General features: G+C 48.4%; 2 protein-coding genes across 3 annotated transcripts in view; one reads left to right on the forward strand and one right to left on the reverse strand.

Annotated features, from left to right (window-relative positions):
* The window catches only part of Smg5 (Smg5 nonsense mediated mRNA decay factor), a 37,445-nt gene extending 29,539 nt beyond the window's left edge, over window positions 1-7,906 (forward strand). For both annotated transcript variants that reach the window (XM_077654402.1, XM_077654403.1), the window contains 5 exons: window positions 1,897-2,140; window positions 3,391-3,481; window positions 3,765-3,845; window positions 4,647-4,810; window positions 6,582-7,906. In XM_077654402.1, the coding sequence (XP_077510528.1) occupies window positions 1,897-2,140; window positions 3,391-3,481; window positions 3,765-3,845; window positions 4,647-4,810; window positions 6,582-6,658 (657 nt within the window). In that variant the 3' untranslated portion in view covers window positions 6,659-7,906. The remainder of the gene's footprint in view (window positions 1-1,896; window positions 2,141-3,390; window positions 3,482-3,764; window positions 3,846-4,646; window positions 4,811-6,581) is intronic.
* On the reverse strand, window positions 2-873 carry LOC144121286 (vacuolar ATPase assembly protein VMA22-like). Its single transcript, XM_077654407.1, has one exon. It carries the CDS (start codon window positions 851-853, stop codon window positions 221-223), a length of 633 nt encoding a protein of 210 aa, XP_077510533.1. The 5' UTR covers window positions 854-873; the 3' UTR covers window positions 2-220.
* Window positions 7,907-19,896: the final 11,990 nt, after the last annotated feature.

Raw genomic sequence — 19,896 nt, forward strand, 5'->3', positions numbered from 1 at the left:
GTAAACGGTACTTAGTCTTTATATGCAAAAACTGGTCCACAACGCGCTTTGTACAGGTTTCGCAGGAACGACACACAGATTCGGTACAAATCGTGCTCGAATCTGCGATGGCATACACGGCGATGAATGTGTCTGTTTGCTGGCCGTTCGATGCGCTGAATCGCTGAACCAGGAGCACGTGAAGGCTGCTTAACGTAGGTTATTTCGAGATGCGGTGAACTCACGGTTCAGCGGCGCGTGATGCCGCCGTTCCTTGGCTTGCCCGGTACGCGTCCATTTCGGCCGCGAAGCGCGACTGCTCGTTAGCCACATCCATAATGACCTCGAGTGCGTTGACGAAGCACTTTTGCGAGCGGCGCAGCGACTGAGGCACGAGCACGCCGAACCAGCGCAGTGGGTCGTTTGGTGTAGGGCGCTCGGGCGGCGGGGACTGCGTCGCCTCGTCAGCTGACTGCTCCTTCGCTGGGTTGCGCTGCCGGACTCCGCCCTCCGCTCTGTCCGCGTTCTGAGGCCCGCCGGACCCGGCGTCTATCAGTTCAAAGCTGGGGTAACGTCGATCCGGATCTTCGAAGTGGCTTCGCACGGTGCGCAACGCGTCCACATCGCCCATGTTGAGCTGCAGGGTGGACACGGATTTGTTGCCGGTCGCGTAGCGCGCGCGTGCCAACTCGAGCAGCCCGGTCTCGATCAGTTCGTTGAGGCTCTCGCGCAGCTGCAGTATCTTCTCGGCGGCACCAATTGTATTTTCGAGCAACTTTTCTCGCTCCCTGTCCGAAAGGTCGGCCTGCTTGCCTGCTGCTTTCTCGGACATCTCGGCGGTTTCCGCGGTTTCGGACCGCGCTGCGTCGGCCATATTGGTCACTCACGTGATGGCGATGTGCACGTGACCCTCTGCGCCCATGCGGTGTTCCCGCTAGGCGACAGATGGCAGCGCTGTCGTTCGTGCTCGGCGGATTGCCGGCGAATTTTTTGGCGCGCCGTTTTCAAAACGGTGGAAATCCCGCGTGCGTTCTTGCTATTCGGAATGCTAGCTGTGCACTTTGCTTTTTTTTTTTGTCGCTGCTTATGGTTTCTGATCTTAATGTGGGATAGTCCATATTTTTCTATGCTTGTCTCTAAACGTGTTTGTGCACAGGGATGTGGTGGTTTGGAAAGCTGCCACACAAGCATAACTCATGACCTAACAACATGCTCCCACACGACAGAAAAACCTAGAATACCCTTCTGTATTGAAAATTAACGGCAGGAGTTTAGTTTTTTTCTTGGCACTGTGAACGCTCGCCAAAATAGGACGCACCCATTGACACGCCCATTGACACGCTCGGATGTCAGTGGAAGTTATTTTGGATGTAGTTTTTTCTTTATGACTGACAGCTTGTGAAGCGAATATGTGTACAGTCAAATTCCCAGCCGCTCGACCATAGCATATGCACAATTTCATGCCTGTGCCACTAGGATGCAGGCACTTGGGTAGTCCGAGTTCTAGGTATGCTGCGCTGCTAGCTGATATGTTGACAGCATATCTGACGTGTCAGCCTGTGTTGATCAAAGCTAAGCTAAAGAGAAGGCATAACGCCCGATACTGTTTGATTTTCTTCCAGAAATAATTACCACTGCTAGCCAAAGTATACTTCATTACCTTATGTTTTGTATCGTTTTGGTTGATGACACCAAGTCTGCAAACATAGGTTGCAGGTTTGTTACAGCACTTGGCAGTCAAGGAACGAAAGCTTTGCTCGGAGCATGTGCACTTGCGTGCCCCGTACTGCTGCAGATACAAAGGCACTGTTGACAGGTGGAAGGTAGCAAAAGTTGTATGCAGTCTCCTGTGAAACCGTGTGTGGTGCCGTGTGGTGGTGTCACGTGACCATACCTCTTGCTTGTGTGACGGTGCAGGATGCCCTGGGCAGCGGTGAAGGGGGAGGAGGGGAGGACGAGCGCAAGCGGTTAATGCGCAGCATGGCCCACCTCTGGCTAGAGCAAGAAGTGCGCGACCTCGAGGGGCAGCTGGGTCAGGCAGGCCGCCAGGCAGCGCCACCACCCTTCCTAGTGCCGCACACACAGGTCCTCTGCGCTCGCTTGGTCCACCTGCGCCGCCTGGTGGCCTCCCGGCGCTTCGTGCTTGTTGTGCCATCACATGGTGAGCTTCCCTCGTTTTCAAGCATTTTGAAGTTTATAGCTCTTTTGTTTCTAGAATAGGTGAGGGAACAAACTAGAGTTAATGACATCTTAGCCATGATCAAGAAAAGGAAATGGGCATGGGCAGGACATGTAATGCGAAGGGAAGATAACCAGTGGTCCTTTAGTGTAGCAGGGTTGATTCCAAGGGAAGGCCAATGTTGCTGGGGGCAACAGGGAGTTAGGTGGGCAGGCGGGATTAGGAAGATTGTAGGGAAAGGGGGGCCACAACTGGTGCAGGTCAGGCTTAATTGGAAGGATATGGAAGCGGCCTTTGTCCCGCAGTTGTTGTGGTTGGGATGATTCCATAAGAGAAGACATTATTAGCCCCCGCTGAGGTTAATCGGGCTTCATGCTGCACAAACACTAATTATCTAGAACAGAATAAATGCAAGTAGCACAAATACTTAGCAGAGGAGTTACTATCTGTGGGCAATGTTTAATGAAGTATTGTTGCAGTATTGTTTGAGTGAAGAGCAGCATTTTTTTTTTTTTTTCGTGGCTTAGTTTGGTGAATAGGTTGCTCCAGAGGACACTGAAACCCACTTTGCTCACATTCCATGTCATGGAATGGTAAGCCCAATGAGATGTGAACAGGTTAGCTAAGTTTAGTCTTCTGCATTGTGTAGAAATTTTCTAGCACATCTCTTATAATTATGCTTCATTCATGTCTCTTTCACTCTGCAGAGAAGGCTCAGAAGTTAGGGTTATGACATTTAAAACTCACAAATTAACTCGCAAAATCTTTGGTTTATTTTTAATTAAGCATTGAATAGGACGACAGGAATCTCTATTTTGGGCTGCCTCTTTCTCTTTTGAGTGCACACTAATATCATGAAACCCTATAGTCGGATACAACCCAAGAACTAAATGGCAGATGCCCCTTAAAGAGGAGGCCTTCGAACCAATGGCGTCAACCGATTTTCATGACGCCGCGGTTAATCCGATGAATCCCTGGTTATTCCCCTTTCATCAGCCGCCCCCTTTGATTTTGCGCTTGTAGGTCCTAAGGAATCTGTCAAAGGGAAGAGTGGGAGAAGCGGTCGATGCCATTGGGTGGAGGGACTCCTTTGAGGAACATTTGCCGCTTCGTTCTTGAGTTGCATCCAACTATGGTGCACTGGTTTATTACTTGTAGGGCAGCCCTGCTGGTGGTGTTTTGTCATGGAGCATGCTAGTGTTAACAAAGTCTGGTTGTTTGTTTACTTCCAGTGATCTCAAGCCTGGACCTGCTGAAGCGGGAAAGTGTTGGAGCCCGCGAGTCGATCCGGTGGCTGGAAGGAGAGCTGCGTCGAGGCAGCAGGTATTTAGACACATTTGGCAGTACCTTTACAGTATGCACTCTAGCATGTTTCATGAACAAGGAGCTGGCACAGCGGTTAGGTAGCTTGCTGGCTGAATTTGAGCCGATGTAACAGGCCAAACACTAGACTGTGTAGTTCTGTAAACTCTTGTTCAGGCATAAGCGCCCAGCTTAGTAGATGCTGCCAAAACTCACAGAAAAACCTAATCAATTTTGGTGGAGAGGGTGTAGTTTTCTGCGGTGATTGTGGATACTTACCACAAATGTCCTCATTTCGGTGCAGGTATGTGCGCTCCCAGAAGAGCCACGAGCGCCTCTCACTGTCACCCATGAAGTATCCCAAGCGCAAGGAGAAGGAAGCCTGGTGGGTGCTTGCTTGTTGGCCTTTTCTCTGCGCAATTATCCTAGGGGAAGGGCTTCTCAGCATCGGCTATTGGAGGGCCAAATTCTCGTGTACAGATTATGTCATAGCGGTAGGAGTGCACACATGCTGGTTCACTTGAGAAAGGGAGGATGTCTCTTTGCTACCATGGTGCTCACAGGTCAGCACACATTTTCGGGATTTATGCCCAGCTGTGGCAGACACATAATCAGGATCCACTCCTCTCATCAAGCAGTTGTCGCTTTTAAAAAAAAGTGCATCAGACTAACAGCATGCTTTTTTCTCTTGATGCAATGTTAACATTAGGTTTTGCGTTCCGTGCATTTATCTTTGCTACTAGGAGCTTGTGTGCATGGCAGATTGCATCACAGTGCTGTAGGCAAAATTTTTTGGGGGGGGCAGAAATTAACAGCAGATTGCCTCTTTGCTTTTTGAAATAACTGTTCATTAAACAAAGTTAAGTTGACAGTGAATACACCCGTTCGTACAGTGCGGAATCCATAGTCTGTTGTCTGTCTTGTCCCCCCCCCCCCACGGTTGCCAGATGACTCCGCTCTTTCCGCTGCGCACACTTTCTGCGCATCACGTGTTGGAGGATCACTGACAGTACTGACACAGAAGAGACATAGCACAGAAACACAAGACAAGTAGAAGAGCGGATGAGAAATGCACTAATCTTTTTGTCTTGCGTTCCTGCACTGTGCCTCTGTGTCAGTGTTTCACTCTGCATCACAGTAGCGCCGAGAGTGGTTTGTCTGACTGTTGCCATGCTTGTGGACACAGGGAGCTGTTCCAGATCCTCGAGTGCTGCCACCACCTGGAGCGGCAGTGCCCCCGAGGAGGACACCCAGCCGACCGGCCCATGGTCACACTCCTCGTCTGCTCAGGACCACCGGGGGCCGCGGGAGGTCTGCCCCCCAATGCAACTGCACTCGCCCGAACCGCAGGCAAGCACATCACCACCGCTCGTCTGGGCTGCATGTAGTAGTTCTGTGGCTATAGCTCTTTCTATAGCTCTTCCTAGCTATGTTGATAAACGTCCAACAGCAAAAATACACATCTATTTGAGATAAGTATTTATTTTTATTTTATTTTATTTTATTGCCACTTGATTCAAAATTGTGACGCCAGGGCTGAAAAGGACTCCATGATCATATTTCGAGGTGAGCGGTGGTGTAGCCTAGCCTTGGGGAATCTGTGCGCAGGAAGTTACCTTGACTCACTGCGGTTTACTTGCGAAAATGCCAGTGGTGGGGACACATGTATTTCATTTTTTAATAGCGACAGCTGTTAAGCGCCCATTCCTGGGTTTCACATTCCCGTCGTTGTAGCAGTAGTATAGGAGTATGCTGCAGTCGTCGACGTATCCGGTGAGCGTGTTGATATGGGAACCACTTTGAGGGAGGTTGCCATGGAAGAAAGGGGCTATAACTTGAGTGGGGGAATCCCCACCAAGAGGATGTTTACCGTGGAAGGAGGTGGGCATGGCCAGAGCGTATAAAGGCGCAACCAACCGGTGGGTGGTTGCCGTGGGAACCAGCCAGTGGGTCGCTACCCTGAAAGGAGGAGGGTATGACATGAGCCTAAGAAGGCCACCCATGGGAACAACCCAGATGGTAGTTACCCGGGAAGAATGAGGAAGATTACTACGGAAGGAGGGTATGGCGAGAGCATAGGAAGGCGTAAGCGGAAGGTGTGCGGCTAGAGCAAAGGTGTCCCCCAACATGATTATGGTTACCGTGGAAGGAGGAGGGTGTGACGAGATCATAAGAAGTCACAAAGTGGATGGTTGCCATGGGAACCACCAGGGGGGCACTTACCCTGGCAGTGGGAGGAGAGTTAGGAGGAAGGATGAGGGTATGACGACAGCGTAGGAAGCCATAACCAGAGGGTGGTTACCATGGAAGGAGGAAGGTATGGCAAGAGCGTAAGGCGCAAGCGGGGGTGGTTGCTACGGGAACTACCCAGAGGGTAGTTACTCTGGAAGGAGGATGGTATGGGGAGAGTGTAGGAATGTGTAACCTTTGGGTGGTTACCATGGGAACCATTGGGAGGGTGGCTGCAATGGACAGAGGAAGGAGGGTATGGCGATAACAGAGGAATTAGAGCTTGGTCCATCTGCAGCAGCTGCTGTGAAACGTGCCGCCCCAGGAGGCCATCAGTGGCGCCGCGCATCTAGAGCAGCAGACTGGAGAGAACAGCCAGCCGAAAAACAAGTGTTGGGAGAAAACTAAAAATAGCTCTCTAGAACTGTAAAGATATGAAGTCGCCCTCGTATTCTCTCGCGTGTTACACAGTGGTAACCGCCTTGTCAGTTTTTTACCTTTTCTAGCTTACAGAAGCTCTGTTCTGAGTGAAAGTAACGTCTTTGTCATTAGAACGCTGAGATAGATGTAAGCCAACTTGAATTTGTCCTCAGTGTCCCTCTAACTATTAGTGAGGTGCTCGAAACATGATCAATGCAATGTCTTCCAACTACTGCCATGGTGTAACTTTAGCAGACATATTCATGATAGTATAGTGGGACATGCCTCTGTTTCCTTGTGTGCACTTTCCATTTCGAGTTTCAACAAATTAATCTGCAGTTGCTGTTAAAAATGTTGCTTACACTGAAAATGACTGTCTCTTCCATTGCATCTGCTTGCTGGCTACCTTTGCTTGCCAGTTACTGTGTGCTTGGGTGACTTTCAAATAGAAGACTGCCCTTCAACAATGCAGGCATAAGCATGGAGGACGTGGAAACATTTGCTGCCAAGTGGCTGACTGTGAATGTGCCCAGAACGCAACCCGGGTGAAGTCCTGCCGACTGCCTAGAGCTCATTTCACACACAGCTTGGCAGCAGAATGGACGACCCCTTGGGTGGAGAAACCAGGCCTACCCACGACTCACCTGGGCGCCGCGCTCTAGTCTGCGACAAGCTGCGCAGATCCTGTCTAAGCGCCGAGGTATAGGTCGGAATGTGCCCATTGTGGCAGCTTCTGATGAAATGGTTTTGCAAGTGGCTTCTTTGCTGTGAAAGGTCGACCGGTTGCCTGTAGCTCATTGGCAGTTGTACACTGCCCTTGAACGAATGGCTGCATACAGCTTGAGGCAAAACAGTCAGCCACATGGTGGGGAGTTCTCATTCAGTTTACAAGTTCATGCTGAAGTCTCAGTCCTGTTGGGTTGCATTTGCTCATGGTGCAACCAGCTGAACTGGAAAGATAGCACAAACCCAGTTCCATTTTTCCATCCAACAAAATCAGGCGCACAAACCTTTGGTTCTGCCATCTTCTTTTCTTTTTCTTCAAATACACTACTGGCCAATTTTTGTGTCCTTTTCCTTGTCTCCAATTAGGTACAGGTGGGGGCGCTGCGAATAGGGCATGTTGTGCACCCTGTTCAAGGTATCGTAGTAAAACGCTTGGTACGTGAACAGAATTTTCATGGCTTTATTTGTAGAAAAATGCACAACTGGTAGCACTCCTGCATCTTATTCAGAAATTTTAAGTTTGTCACAATAAACTTAATTGCTTCAGTTTCGTATCAATATTTTTTTGCATTTTCAACATTCTCAACTGACAGTGTGTCTGTTTCGTTCACATTTTGATTGTAACCAGAAATTTCTCTACTGGTGAGTATCCCACTCAGTGGTTGAGGCTAATTGTAGCCTGATAGTCAGAATAATATCAGCAGTAACAAGGGCAGCTGTGCTCAAAAATTTCAGCTGTATGACACCTTTGCTTCATTGGTTGGTGTGCAAGAGCCACTTGTTTTGTTCCTTTAATTTCGCGCATGCAAAGTACTGTGCTGAAGTGTCTTGATGCTGTCCAACGCTGGTAATGATTCCAGGTGACATGGTAGCAAGTCAGGTTTTTGTTTTGTTTTATTGTCTTGTACGTTTTTTTCACAAAGGCTACAAGTACTGGTCAAGTTATTGCAACATTTCGTTTGTGTTTACAGATGCCAAAGTCTGCAAACTTGTACTTGATACACTTGTTAAAATCAGTGCCATTCAGAATGGGGTATTGTTCATTTCAAATAAAGATATTTTGAGTTGGCAGTGTTGGTTTGTGTTTCATTTGTGCCTCTTCGTGTGTGAATGCTTGGCCAGCGCTTCCGCCGTTACGTCTTGCTGAGCCTCCTCAGCGCAACCTCCCATCGCCGAGCTCACCTGTCGTTAGAGAAAGGCTCCCAGAGCAAAATCGCCAAGCCCTCGTGATCCTCAGGACGGTGGTCAATGCCATTCGCCCTCTGATACAGGCCCTGCAATCGTCAACCGCCCGAAACGTCGTACTGGACTCTCTGGTTTCAGCACTACAAGATCTTTAAAACAGAATGGCTGGCCAACTTCCCACGTTTCGTGAGGAAGTCAGGGGCGCTGCGGTCTTCCAGTGGAACGCAAGAGGCCTAAAGTCATGAATCTCAAGTTTTCGGCAATATGTTTTCAACAACCACTTCCCTATATTAGTCATCTGTGAACCTAACTTATCCCAAGCAATCGGGCTTTCCGGGTACGAGCACTTCTTTGCTCCAACATGCGGGGAGCGCAGCAAAGTTCTGGTCTGTGCGTTCTATGCAAATGTTGATAGTGAGGAAGCTATGTGTTTATATCAAATAGAACTGCCATGCAAGTGGAATTTGGATGCGAAGTTACATCATTGCTGCTTGATATTTTTTGGCTACAAATAGGCAAGCCTTCATCTTGTTTGCCAATACAGTCTTGAGGCTTGTATGTTTACGTTATACAAGTGGCGTTCAATGACTCGCTGTGCATGAGACATGACTGTTAGACATAAGGCTTCAAATTTTCTGGGCCTCCTCTGTGCCAAGCCAAAGCACGCAAGCCCCAGTTTGAAGTGTTTGGTGCGTACTAGGGCATTTAGCATTGAGAGGGGCCGAAATTCGCCACCTCTGTTGATCAATATGGAACTGGCGGCGGAAAAACCGGTTACTCATCGATAGCCAATAAAAATGCAAGGATGACATTGTGCTTCCCACCCCCCTCCCTTCATGTCATCTCGTGGAAGCCGCCGCGGTGGCTCAGTGGTTATGGCGCTCGGCTGCTGACCCGAAATAAGCGGGTTCGATCCCGGCTGTGGCGGTCGAATTTCGATGGAGGCGAAATTCTAGAGGCCCGTGTACTGTGAGATGTCAGTGCACGTTAAAAGAACCCCTGGTGGTCGAAATTTCCGGAGCCCTTCACTACGGCGTCCCTCATAGCCCGAGTTGCTTTGGGACGTTAAACCCCACAAAACCAATCCAATCATCTCTTGCAAACCCGTTAGTCGCGCCGGCGATGGACAAAGCTGTGCGGGTGCATGGTCCAAAGGGTCCTTCTAGCAGGAGCACGTATAGAAGCGGCAGCCGCTGGTGTCCCGGAGTAGGGACCCTACCCACATCACCCTCCCAAATTTTTCAATAAAATTTTTCATTCAGTTCGAGTGCCACGCATTTTGGTGGTGGCGATTTTCTTTCGCTTTTGACGTTGAGAAATACCCGCCGCGGTGGCCCAGTGGTTAGGGCGCTCGACTACTGATCCGGAGTTCCCGGGTTCGAACCCGACCGCGACGGCTGCGTTTTTATGGAGGAAAAACGCTAAGGCGCCCGTGTGCTGTGCGATGTCAGTGCACGTTAAAGATCCCCAGGTGGTCGAAATTACTCCGGAGCCCTCCACTACGGCACCTCTTCTTCCTTTATTCTTTCACTCCCTCCTTTATCCCTTCTCTTACGGCGCGGTTCAGGTGTCCAACGATATATGAGACAGATACAGCGCCATTTCCTTTCCATCAAAAACCAATTATATCGTTGAGAAAGAAGCGTCAACTTCCCATCTTTAGAAACCCTCGATTCACGAAAAGGCACCGGCCGGCCTATGCCATGACGTCGAAGCCATTGTGGCTGGAAGGCTACCCTCGAGGGGCTTTTGCCGCTCCGTTCTTGAGTTGTATCCGGCTGTAGAGCTCTATATACCTGTTTTATGAGGTTAGCTAGGGGTAGAGGAGAATTGAAGTACAGACACCAAATTTCAGTTGGTTGTCTTCTTTGTAATGATGCGTAAGACGCATTGCATGGATCGCCGTATGGTGTTCGCCTAAGAGCAGAGCGATGACTACGCTATCAGAATTCTATGCAGATGATGTGAGGCATGAAGAAAAACATGCTTCGAAAGCCGGGATAAGTGTAGAAGCCCTGACTAGTGCGCAGTTTTTTTCGTGCCTCGCATGACCTAAGCTAACCTTTGACCCCATAGCCATCGCTTGCGGCTGTTGAAACTTAAATAAAAAAGAACTTCAATTATAAATTAAGTGGACGCATAGGCGAACACCACGGATGCATGATCATTGCAGAGAAGAAAATTCGCAACCAGAAATTTGGTGCCTATTGTGCTCCGGTAAATCTATGAAACGGGTTCACGTCAACACATTTCAGGCTCTGATATCAAAGGAATATACCAAAATATTTTTTAATATACAAGTGGTCAGCGGGCCATATCTTAAAGGCACCGCACATCGTGAGGCGTCACCGGGGGCATTCTCACATATATTGCGATGCAGACAGCTGTATGCCGACCGCGGGAAGAGCATGAAGGAATCCATCACTTTGTCGCACATATGCAAGAGATGATATTCTATCTCGTGACAACGCCGCTGCTTTGAACTTGCGGCTTCTTGGTAAAAGGGCCCACTCCTTGTTTCCCAAGCCGCAGCGTTGCGAGCACCTCCCCTTCCCCACAGACTATCACGCTTGGCCTTCAGGATCACGGGCAGGCAAAGGGAACTGGGAGTGCGTGGCCGCAGCGCCGACAGCCAGGGGGACCGGTGGCAAAGGCGCATGCCCGATGAGTGCACAGCCGGCTAATCTTTCCAGTGCGTGGCAGTAAAATACTACTGCCAACCTTAATTGCCCCGCGTGAGGGGTCGACCCAATATATGTGGATGTGATGTCGGAAGGCGTGACGCCTCCTGGTCTTCACGAATCAAGCTGACGGCTGGTGCAACAGAGGATGGCCTATTGATCTCAGTAGTACTTGTGCTACTCAAAGCTTCGCTTACTGGTAGCTTTTCAAACATCGTTTATTATTGCGAAGTGATTTGCCGGTCAACAGAAGAAATTAAATGAGCGCTCATCGCCGTGCGTTGTTGGGACTCGGGTAGCAGCATCCCACCGCTGCCACCAGTTGTTGGAACTCGGGTAGCGTGGTCGGGCCGGAGAAGGGACGAGGAGGTCGCAGACGTGGTAACGAAGGAAAAAGCAAGGAAAAAACGTTATACAGGCTATTTGCATACTGTACAAGTGAGAGCAACTGAGAGTGCGTCTCAGTAAAGAGACTCTTGTAAGAGACGGGTGTGTCTCCGCAATCGGGGTCTCTCTCAGCAAACTGTCTGGAATGCGCCCGCGAGGCACAGGAGTGTCAAGCCGTTTCCCAGCAGGGGGTGAAAGACCTTGCACTTCCTCGCCTGTTGTCCGAAACGCGGAACCTCTGTCGAAGGCGCAGCTCTCCGTCAATTGTCAACCCCAGCGTGACTGATGAGAACAGCGCTCCGTTCGTCGACGCCATTGTCGTCGCTGCTTCTGCCACTGATTCCGCGAACGCCAGGCAGCAGCGTTTCTTCAGAAGTCTCAATCGCCTTCACGATGGTTGTCAGGGGTGGGGGGGGGGGGGGGGGGGGAAGGGGGGGGGGGGGGGCGTGGAGTATTCGTTTGGGCTGAAAGCGTTAACTGCAGATGGAGGTTGCAGGTTTGGAACCGATTTTTTTCACAGCGAAAAATGTTGTGGTTTAACATTTCTGACCTTTCTTTTTTTGCCTGTTTGAATGCATGCACAATGCGTGCCAAGCCTTTCTTCGTTTGTGCATGTATATATGCCTCCGCGCACTGACGTTCAGTCGTGAGCGATATGAGAGCGAATAGAATTTGAGCAATCATTTATTGAATTAATCCGTAATCATGTGACAAACGCAGTCATGTTAACTAGTAAACTCGGTAACTCATTCATAACACGGAAACTCCTAATTATTTTAGTTAGACGGCTATAGTGGCAATTACAGGCTTGTAGCTGGCCGTTTTTACTATCCGCCATATACCTTTTTATAATTTCGAAAAAGCAATTACCTTCGGCGCTGCCGCTCAACAAAATGTTGGCCTTCGCTCGTGTGTTTTGAACATAGCGCGCCTTTGGCACGTGCGCACTGCAACGCCAACAGCTTTCCGCTGCTCGCTGTACGGCCCATATCGCTGCTCTAGAGCAGACATGAAAGCGAAGGACTCCTCTGAAGGTCACATGACACGCGCGCCGTGGAGTGGTATGTGGCCGGGTGCTGCAGCAGACGTCAAGGACGCGCGATGTTTGAAACGCACGCGTAGAGGCCAAATTTTTCAGAGCCACAGCGCCGAAGCTAACTGGTTTTTCGAAATTCTAGAAAGCGACGGGGCTATTAGTAACGGCCAGCTAGTGATTTGTAGGAGTGGGCCTCAGTTGCCTATTTGCTTAGTATAGTCAGTGCCGGCCTTTGGGGTGGGTGGCCAGTGCCGTTCCACGGGGCGCCAGCATGAAGGGGGCGCCGCGTGAAGCATTAGGCTCGGTTGACTCAGAAGGACTCGCACAGAGGATCAGTCAGTGCCGCTGTCTTTGCCGTCCTCTCCGCATGTCGCCTAGCTGTTCCGAAGAAGCACGCCAGCAACAAAGCCAGCGGGGCTTCAAGCAGGAGACTCGTGTCCCCGCTCCAACCGGGCAAGCGCAGCGGAGAAAAAAAAAAAGCTAATCCTTTGCCGTTAAAAGTATCAGCTTGAGGGGTCCGCGCTCTCTGTGCGATCACCTTCCTGTCCGTGCACACTGGCGAGGCCCCAGTCACGCCAGCATGCCTCACCACCATAGAGGGAAAAAAAACAATTGACACCATCGTCGCAAAAACACGCGGCACGAGAATTGGCACCTCTTACGAAGTGAGGACGGACGAGTCAACAGATGCGACGACGCAGTGTTGGCAGCTTTAGTATGCCGTAGCCGTAGCGGCGTTCTTTGCCTTCCGTTCACGAGGAGATCCCCTTGACTGGTAACTAGACATTTTGACAGATTTGCCTGTCTGGTTGGGTTTGAATACTCAATATAAACGCACATTCCCAACCAAAAATTTTAATTTGAAACCCAACGTTTCAAAGCCGTCTCAGCTCCTTCATCAGGGGTGACTGGGGGCAGTAGCTAGCGTCTTTAATGGTGTCTTCGACTGGTCGCTTCAGATCGCTCTAGAGCGCTCTGAGAGGCGACCGCACATTCGGCTGGTCGAAACCGGCCGCTCTGAATACATTCGGCTGGTTCTTTCCGAGCGCTCGCCTCCATCAGAGCGCTCTGACGCGCTCCGAGAAAAAAGTGGGAGCGGCTCCGAGATGAGTCCACGTGACAGATCGAGCCACTTCCCCCATTTCGCGAAAGCGGTGTGTGGCCTCTGCGTCCCCCTGCGCGTAGGCAGAAGCAAGTGGAGGGTTTTGACGCAAAGGTATACAAAGGAGGTGATAAAAATAACATCAATAACTTTCGTCCCATCTCCGTACTGCCTATATTTCCAAAAGGTTTGGAAAAGATAATGCACACGCGTCTTTACAGTTTCCTAAACAAATTCTCTCTGATCTCGCCGTATCAGTATGGCTTTGTGAAAGGAAAATCCACGGAATCAGCACTGTTAGCTGAAAAGGAACTCATCATTGACGCCTTTTGAACGTAAAGAACTTGTACTAGGTCTGTACATTGATTTTTCAAAAGCGTTTGACTGTGTCCATCATGAAACCTTACTGTCTAAGCTGGAGGACTTCGGAATGCGTGGCAGTGCAAATCTTCTTCATATCTTCATAACAGGTGCCAATATGTAAATCACAATAATCGTAATTCTAACATGAAAAGCATCCCTTCCGGCGTACCGCAAGGAAGTATCCTTGGGCCTTTGTTATTTGTTGTTTATATTAATGATATTTGTTCCCTGCATGACGCCATATCATGGGTTGGTTACGCGGATGATACTGCTATGTTTTTCAGAGGGGCAAATATTGATTTAATTTACTCTGCAAACCATGCACTGTCATTTGTTAGCGACTGGCCGCAAAGAAATCATTTACGGTTGAACGCTAAAAAGACACAGGCTATTCTTTTCCGCACTGAGAACTCAAATGTTAACCCCGAAGGTAAGATACTTTTAGACGGTGTGGAAGTAAGTATTGTTAACGAAGTTAAGACCCTTGGCGTAACGTTTTCTGAGACCCTTACGTGGAATAAGTATGGTGAAGTACTCTGGAATAAACTTAACAAGGTTTGCGGGATACTAAACAGACACCGCCACTTCCTATCAACCGCAGTTAAACGCGTAATTTATAACGCACTATTTCTGTCTACACTAAACTACTGCCATCTAGTCTGGTCCAATCATATCTAAGGAAAACACAGGGAAACTTAAAATCTGTCAGAAACGTGCCTTGCGTGCAATTGCTAATATTCCATGTCATGCGCATATTCTGATTACTTTCATCACTTTAAACTTATTCCCATAGAATCCATCTATCTTTTTCGTCTCACGTCTACATATCGCTCGTCCGGTTTGACGTGTAATCGCAGCTTCCTGGACTTTATAAATCTTCGACCCAACATTTCCTTCTACAATACTCGTCGAAATGACTCATGGGTTGTGCCTTTCTGTCGTACAGATTATGGTCGCCAGTACATTTCTTATCACGCAGCTGTTCCTTTAAATAACCTTGCGGCCATCGATATCTGCCCGGAAAAGATGTCCAAACGAGCAGTTTAGGCACATTTTCTTGCAGCTAACGCCTGATAAATTCTGTATGCTTGTGTTTGTACTTTTTGGTGTTCTTTATGTTTGTTACTTGTTGCTTACTTTATTGTATCCTGTGTTTTTGACTGCCATGAAGGGCTCTGTACTGCTGCAGATTCTTTTTCTGAATGGTGTTGAAAAGTTCTTTTATATTCATTGCGTTTAAGCTGAAGTGTATTTAACGAAATCTGTTTCTAACTAACTTTTTGATGCTAAATGTGTTTGTTTTTTTCAATCTACTGCCGAATTGTACATGAGGGGCCCGGGCTTCGTCAAGCCGCAATCATGCGGCTTTTACACGCCACCCCCTCTTCCTCCTTGAGAGAGAAAATAAAGATTTGATTTGATTTGATTTGATTTGATTAGTAGCGTCCTTGCTGCGTTGTGCTGTGCGGGTGCCGCGCTGTGTTAGGCAGAATGTCCAAGAGACGCCGGATAACTACTCTAGGAACGCGGTCTGTGTTGCTGTCGCATGACAACAGCGATTCCAGCAGCAGCTCAGACGAGGGCGACAGTGCTATCCACAAGGCGATGTTCGAAAAATGAGCGTCCGTGGGACGGAAACCCGGGGGTAGCGATCGACACAGGCTAAGCGGCGACCGCGATGCAAACTGTGTGCGGCCACGTGCGGCTAAAGGTAATCAAGGGACCTTACGAGCGGCTACTGTTGACGTATCAGCAGCGGTGCGCGTAGTGGTTCCGGAAGTTACGTCCCCCTTTTGCCTCCTGCGCTTCCGCTCTAAAAACTCGCTGACCATTCGGCTTGACTAGTCTCGCTATGCGCTCAGAGCGAGAGCGACCAGTGGAAGACACCTTAAGTATGGAGGGGAGGAGGATGTCAAATGAACGAAAGCTTTGATGCGAAAGGCGTGGGGGAGGGGGAGGAGGGGGGTTAAGGCTGTGAGTCACGTTTGTCTCACTGTGGGGAGGCGGTCAATGGCGACATTTTTTCCTTTGAGTTGCAGAGCGAAGTTCCTGAGCGTATACTGGGGGCAGGTTTTCTTTTGTGCGGTTGATGTTGTTTGCGGGTAGTTTGGATGCGCCAGGATTCGAGAAGGAGCCTTTTCTGGTAATTTGTTTCGGTTCCGAGGATGCGGGTTTCGGCGAAGTTGATTCTGTGGTCTGAGTCTTCGTAATGTTCGGCTACAGGACTGATGAGACGAGTGGCTACGGCGGCTGGACACAGCAGCGCGTGCCTGCGCAGAGCTGTTCACACGCTAGTAGAAGACGAACGGCAGTATCTCTAGGGAGGGAGGGAGCACCTTGCGCCTTTTTGTGGACAGAATTTCTCCGCGTGCGGACCCGAAAAAGTTCAAATGTCAACCATCCCGGCTACGGCCCGCCCACGAACAACACTCGATCCGGCAAAGGTGAAGGACAAAAGGTCTTCAGTGTGATGGGAGCTTTTTTTTTTTTTTGACAGTGTATCAAGGACAAAGTATCATTTTTCCTACTTTGCGGAAGGTTGACAGCGGCATGTGGAAAAAGTTAACTCTTTTCGGTGGCGCTGCTACCCGAAAAAAAAAAAAAGCAAATGGTCTGTTCGCAAGTGACGGCGGGTTCTTCCTCTCAAGTCTGGGAATAAGTCTTCATGCATGGCCCCTCTATTCATGTGCTAGCATTGGCTGGTTTCTTATAAAGGTTTAAATCAATCAGACAGCCAATATTTCCGCTTTGTTCGTGCGCGCAACCTTCTTGGAGAATAACTGAAGCTGTCTGGAAATGCAAACAAACTTATTTTTCACTGATAAGCCTCTTTGCTTGCGTATGTGCTTTTAAACCGTAACAGCTGCTTGTAATGTTAGCGGTCTGTGATCCGCTGGGACCTATAGGTATAACCTAGGGCGGAGTCATGGTGAGGACTTCTGGCTGGCGCTATTGATTCACTGTCTTCCTTCAGGTTTCAGCCATTGAAATACACAGGTCACGTTAATGAACCGTCAAAACAATTTTGTTTTAATAACAGGTGTCCCCCGGAAAGAAAAAAATGAATAGAGAAAGGGGGGGGGGGGGGGGGGGCTTTGGCAGGAGTTCGCACAGGGTGACGAATGAGGTAAGGCCATACACAGGTCACGTTAATGAACCGTCAAAACAATTTTGTTTTAATGTCAGGTGTCCCCCAGAAAGAAAAAAAATCAATCGAGAAGGGGGGGGGGGCGCCTTGGCAGGAGTTCGCACAGGGCGACGAATGAGGTAAGGCCGGCCCTGAGTATAGTAACAGCATTCAGGTGTCCTGAGTCTTGACTCCGTCCTCTTGAGCATTCCCAGGCAGCATCGCTGATGCGGCCGCCCGAACGCTTACACACCGGACTCTTCATCCTAGCTCTACTGGCTCAGAAGCTCATCAACCGATTCTGCGGTTCCGCGAAACCTTAATCCATTGCGAAACCTTAATCCATTACTGCGACAGCCACCGCCTCTACCCGGCCTCCGCCAAGGGGCTGAGTAACTCTGCGGCGCCTGCAGACAGGAACTCTTCTCTGTCCTTCCATAGCCAAACACTCTGATCCCAACATACATGGCGTTGCCTGCACTGTGGAGCGATCTGCGATATCTTTCACGTGGTGTGGGCATGTACCCAGAATTCTCACCTTACTCCTACCCCTACCCGAGAGGCATGAGAGGCTGCCCTCCTCACCTGCTCCACACTGGAGTCCCAAAAGGCTCTGTAAAGCGGGCGCGAGACGGGGCTCGTCGTGCGGTGTCCCGGACTAAGGATTCCGACCATGCAGCGGGGTCTTCTGACTAATAATAATAATTGTTCTTTTTTTGGGGGGGAAAGGAAATGGCGCAGTATCTGTCTCATATATCGTTGGACACCTGAACCGCGCCGTAAGGGAAGGGATAAAGGAGGGAGTGAAAGAAGAGAGGAACAAATAGGTGCCGTAGTGGAGGGCTCCGGAATAATTTCGACCACCTGGGGAACGTGCACTGACATCGCACAGCACGTTAAAGATCCTCAGGTGGTCGAAATTATTCCGGAGACTCCCAAACTCATTTTTTTAGCATTAAAAAAGTTTTTCACCACCACCGCCATCGAACATTATAATGTTATAAACTATTGTGTAAGCTGCAGAGACATTACATTCAAACGTTATGCTAAATGTTAGAAATTAACGAATAACTTTTGATGTTGCGTGATGCCTTATTTGAAATGTTATTTTAATGCTCTTATCATTACTACAACACAACGTTACTAATTGTAATGTTATTATAATGCTCAAAATACATACCGTAGAAGGACATTACCAATATTTTAAACTGTTCTGTCTCAGAACTTTACCCGCGCAGTAATGATGTTTTGCAACTATATATTCGGATACAAATGGAGTCAGCAGTGAAGCTCCGCCCACATTCATGACCACCACACAGAATTCCTCGGCAACAAAAAACCAGTCCTTTGTTAAAGTTTCTTGTGACCAAAACGACAAATATGTAACAAGACGATGAATAAGCTCAGAAATTTCGATGCCTCGACATATAGCCAAACATTAAAAAGCTAATTCCATTTACTGTTGTCGTTGGGCAGCGAATTAATAAAGAACACGCGGCGGACCACTGTCCATTGTTCCCAACCGCTTTTTTATTAAGTGTCCTATAGCACAACTTTTCAGTATAAATACCTGTCGTATAGATTGCATGCACAGCCCCAAAATTTCAGTAGCAAAACTTTGTATCTTAACTGAGCCAGCATTATCGCCTATGTACTTTATGTTAGAAAATGAGTGAGTTTCAAGTATAATAGTACGAAACAACTTTAGAAAACAACAGTTGTTAACACTGGCCACGATCAGCAGCGTCCTATTACTACACCCCTATTCTAGTTCACTGTACTATTACTCCGCTTACCAATTAAAACAGTTAAAATAAAATAAACTTTTTAGTGCTAGACTGTATGAAGCAAGCCAGAAGCAAAAAAAAAACCTTGAGCTTATAATTCTTCTCGTGATTAGCATCTTTTTTAGATAACATGACTATCGTTAACGATGGTATACTTTTTTTCATGGAGGAATTCTGTTCGGCGGTCCTGAATGTTGGCGGAGCTTCAGTGCAGTCTATAGTAGTATATCTGACTGCACTTGTCTCGTATACTGTATAGTGTATGACGCCCTTGTTTCCCAATATTGCTTGCAAACTGTTAATTGAAATTGTGACGTATCGGCACAATTGGCGGGTCGGTCTCTCAAGACTACTTACCCTTTTAGGGAAAGTCGCACATATAATGTTTAAATGTTTAAATAACGGTAGGAAAAGGTTTTTACAACGTTTGTATGTCACGTTTCGAAAACATTCGAAAAAAATTGCACTAAGAAGTAAGAATATCGTTACATTTCTGTGCTATCCTGGCCGGGATGTCTCCTGTTGGCCTCCGCCAGACTGCAATCAGGTCCCTGCATTTTTTTTTTTTTTCTGGCGTGTACTAACACCTTCGACCTCTTCGGAACTTGGGCGACGCTGGGCATAACTCGGGTCGCTACAGGAACACAGGTTTATCTCTAAAGAGAGGAGGAAGCCTTTTTCCTGGCCTTTACCCTTCCCTTCGAGTGTCCTCCTCGCAGTTGAGTTCCCCCCTCTTCAGACTGCGCCAGTTGCAATCCCCTTCAGGTGGCGATGAGAGGAAACACCTTGTTGATGATGAAATCGGGGTTTCCTGATGACCCGGTGGTTCTAACTCGCAAACATTCACGTTACTCGAGGAAAGGAGAAGGTTGACTATTTATTTACAACACAAATAAAACAAGAAGAAACGAGCAAGGAGAGAACTATTTACGACATGACTAAACCGTTGATCAGACGAATTCAGCCTCGGTTCAACCCAGAGCGCTTGTTTTTAAACCCTCTGTCTCCGCTCTTAGCGGGGACAGCAACCAATAAGATTACAAGCGACTCACCTCGACAATCCGGGTTAGGGAAAGGAAAATAAGGTTTCCGCCAACTAATCACAGATTGGGGAAAGAGTACTGAGTAAACATTTCGGAAAGAAGAGGTTGCAATCAAACACACAAACAGCACAACCAAGACTACCATTTTCCACGGCACCACAATTACTACATTCCTAAAATCGTCATCTGTTTTCTCTTTCGCACACGTACATGCGAGACAAGCATATGCCGACGAGACGATAATGATGATGATGATGGATTTTAATGGCGCAAGGGCATCTTTGGTCAAAGAGCGCCATGGAACAAGGTATTTTCGATTACTCAAGGTGGGGCCAGAGACCCATTTCCCA

The sequence above is a fragment of the Amblyomma americanum genome, chromosome 2 (assembly GCF_052857255.1).
Source record: "Amblyomma americanum isolate KBUSLIRL-KWMA chromosome 2, ASM5285725v1, whole genome shotgun sequence".
NCBI classification, from domain to species: Eukaryota; Metazoa; Arthropoda; class Arachnida; order Ixodida; family Ixodidae; genus Amblyomma; species Amblyomma americanum.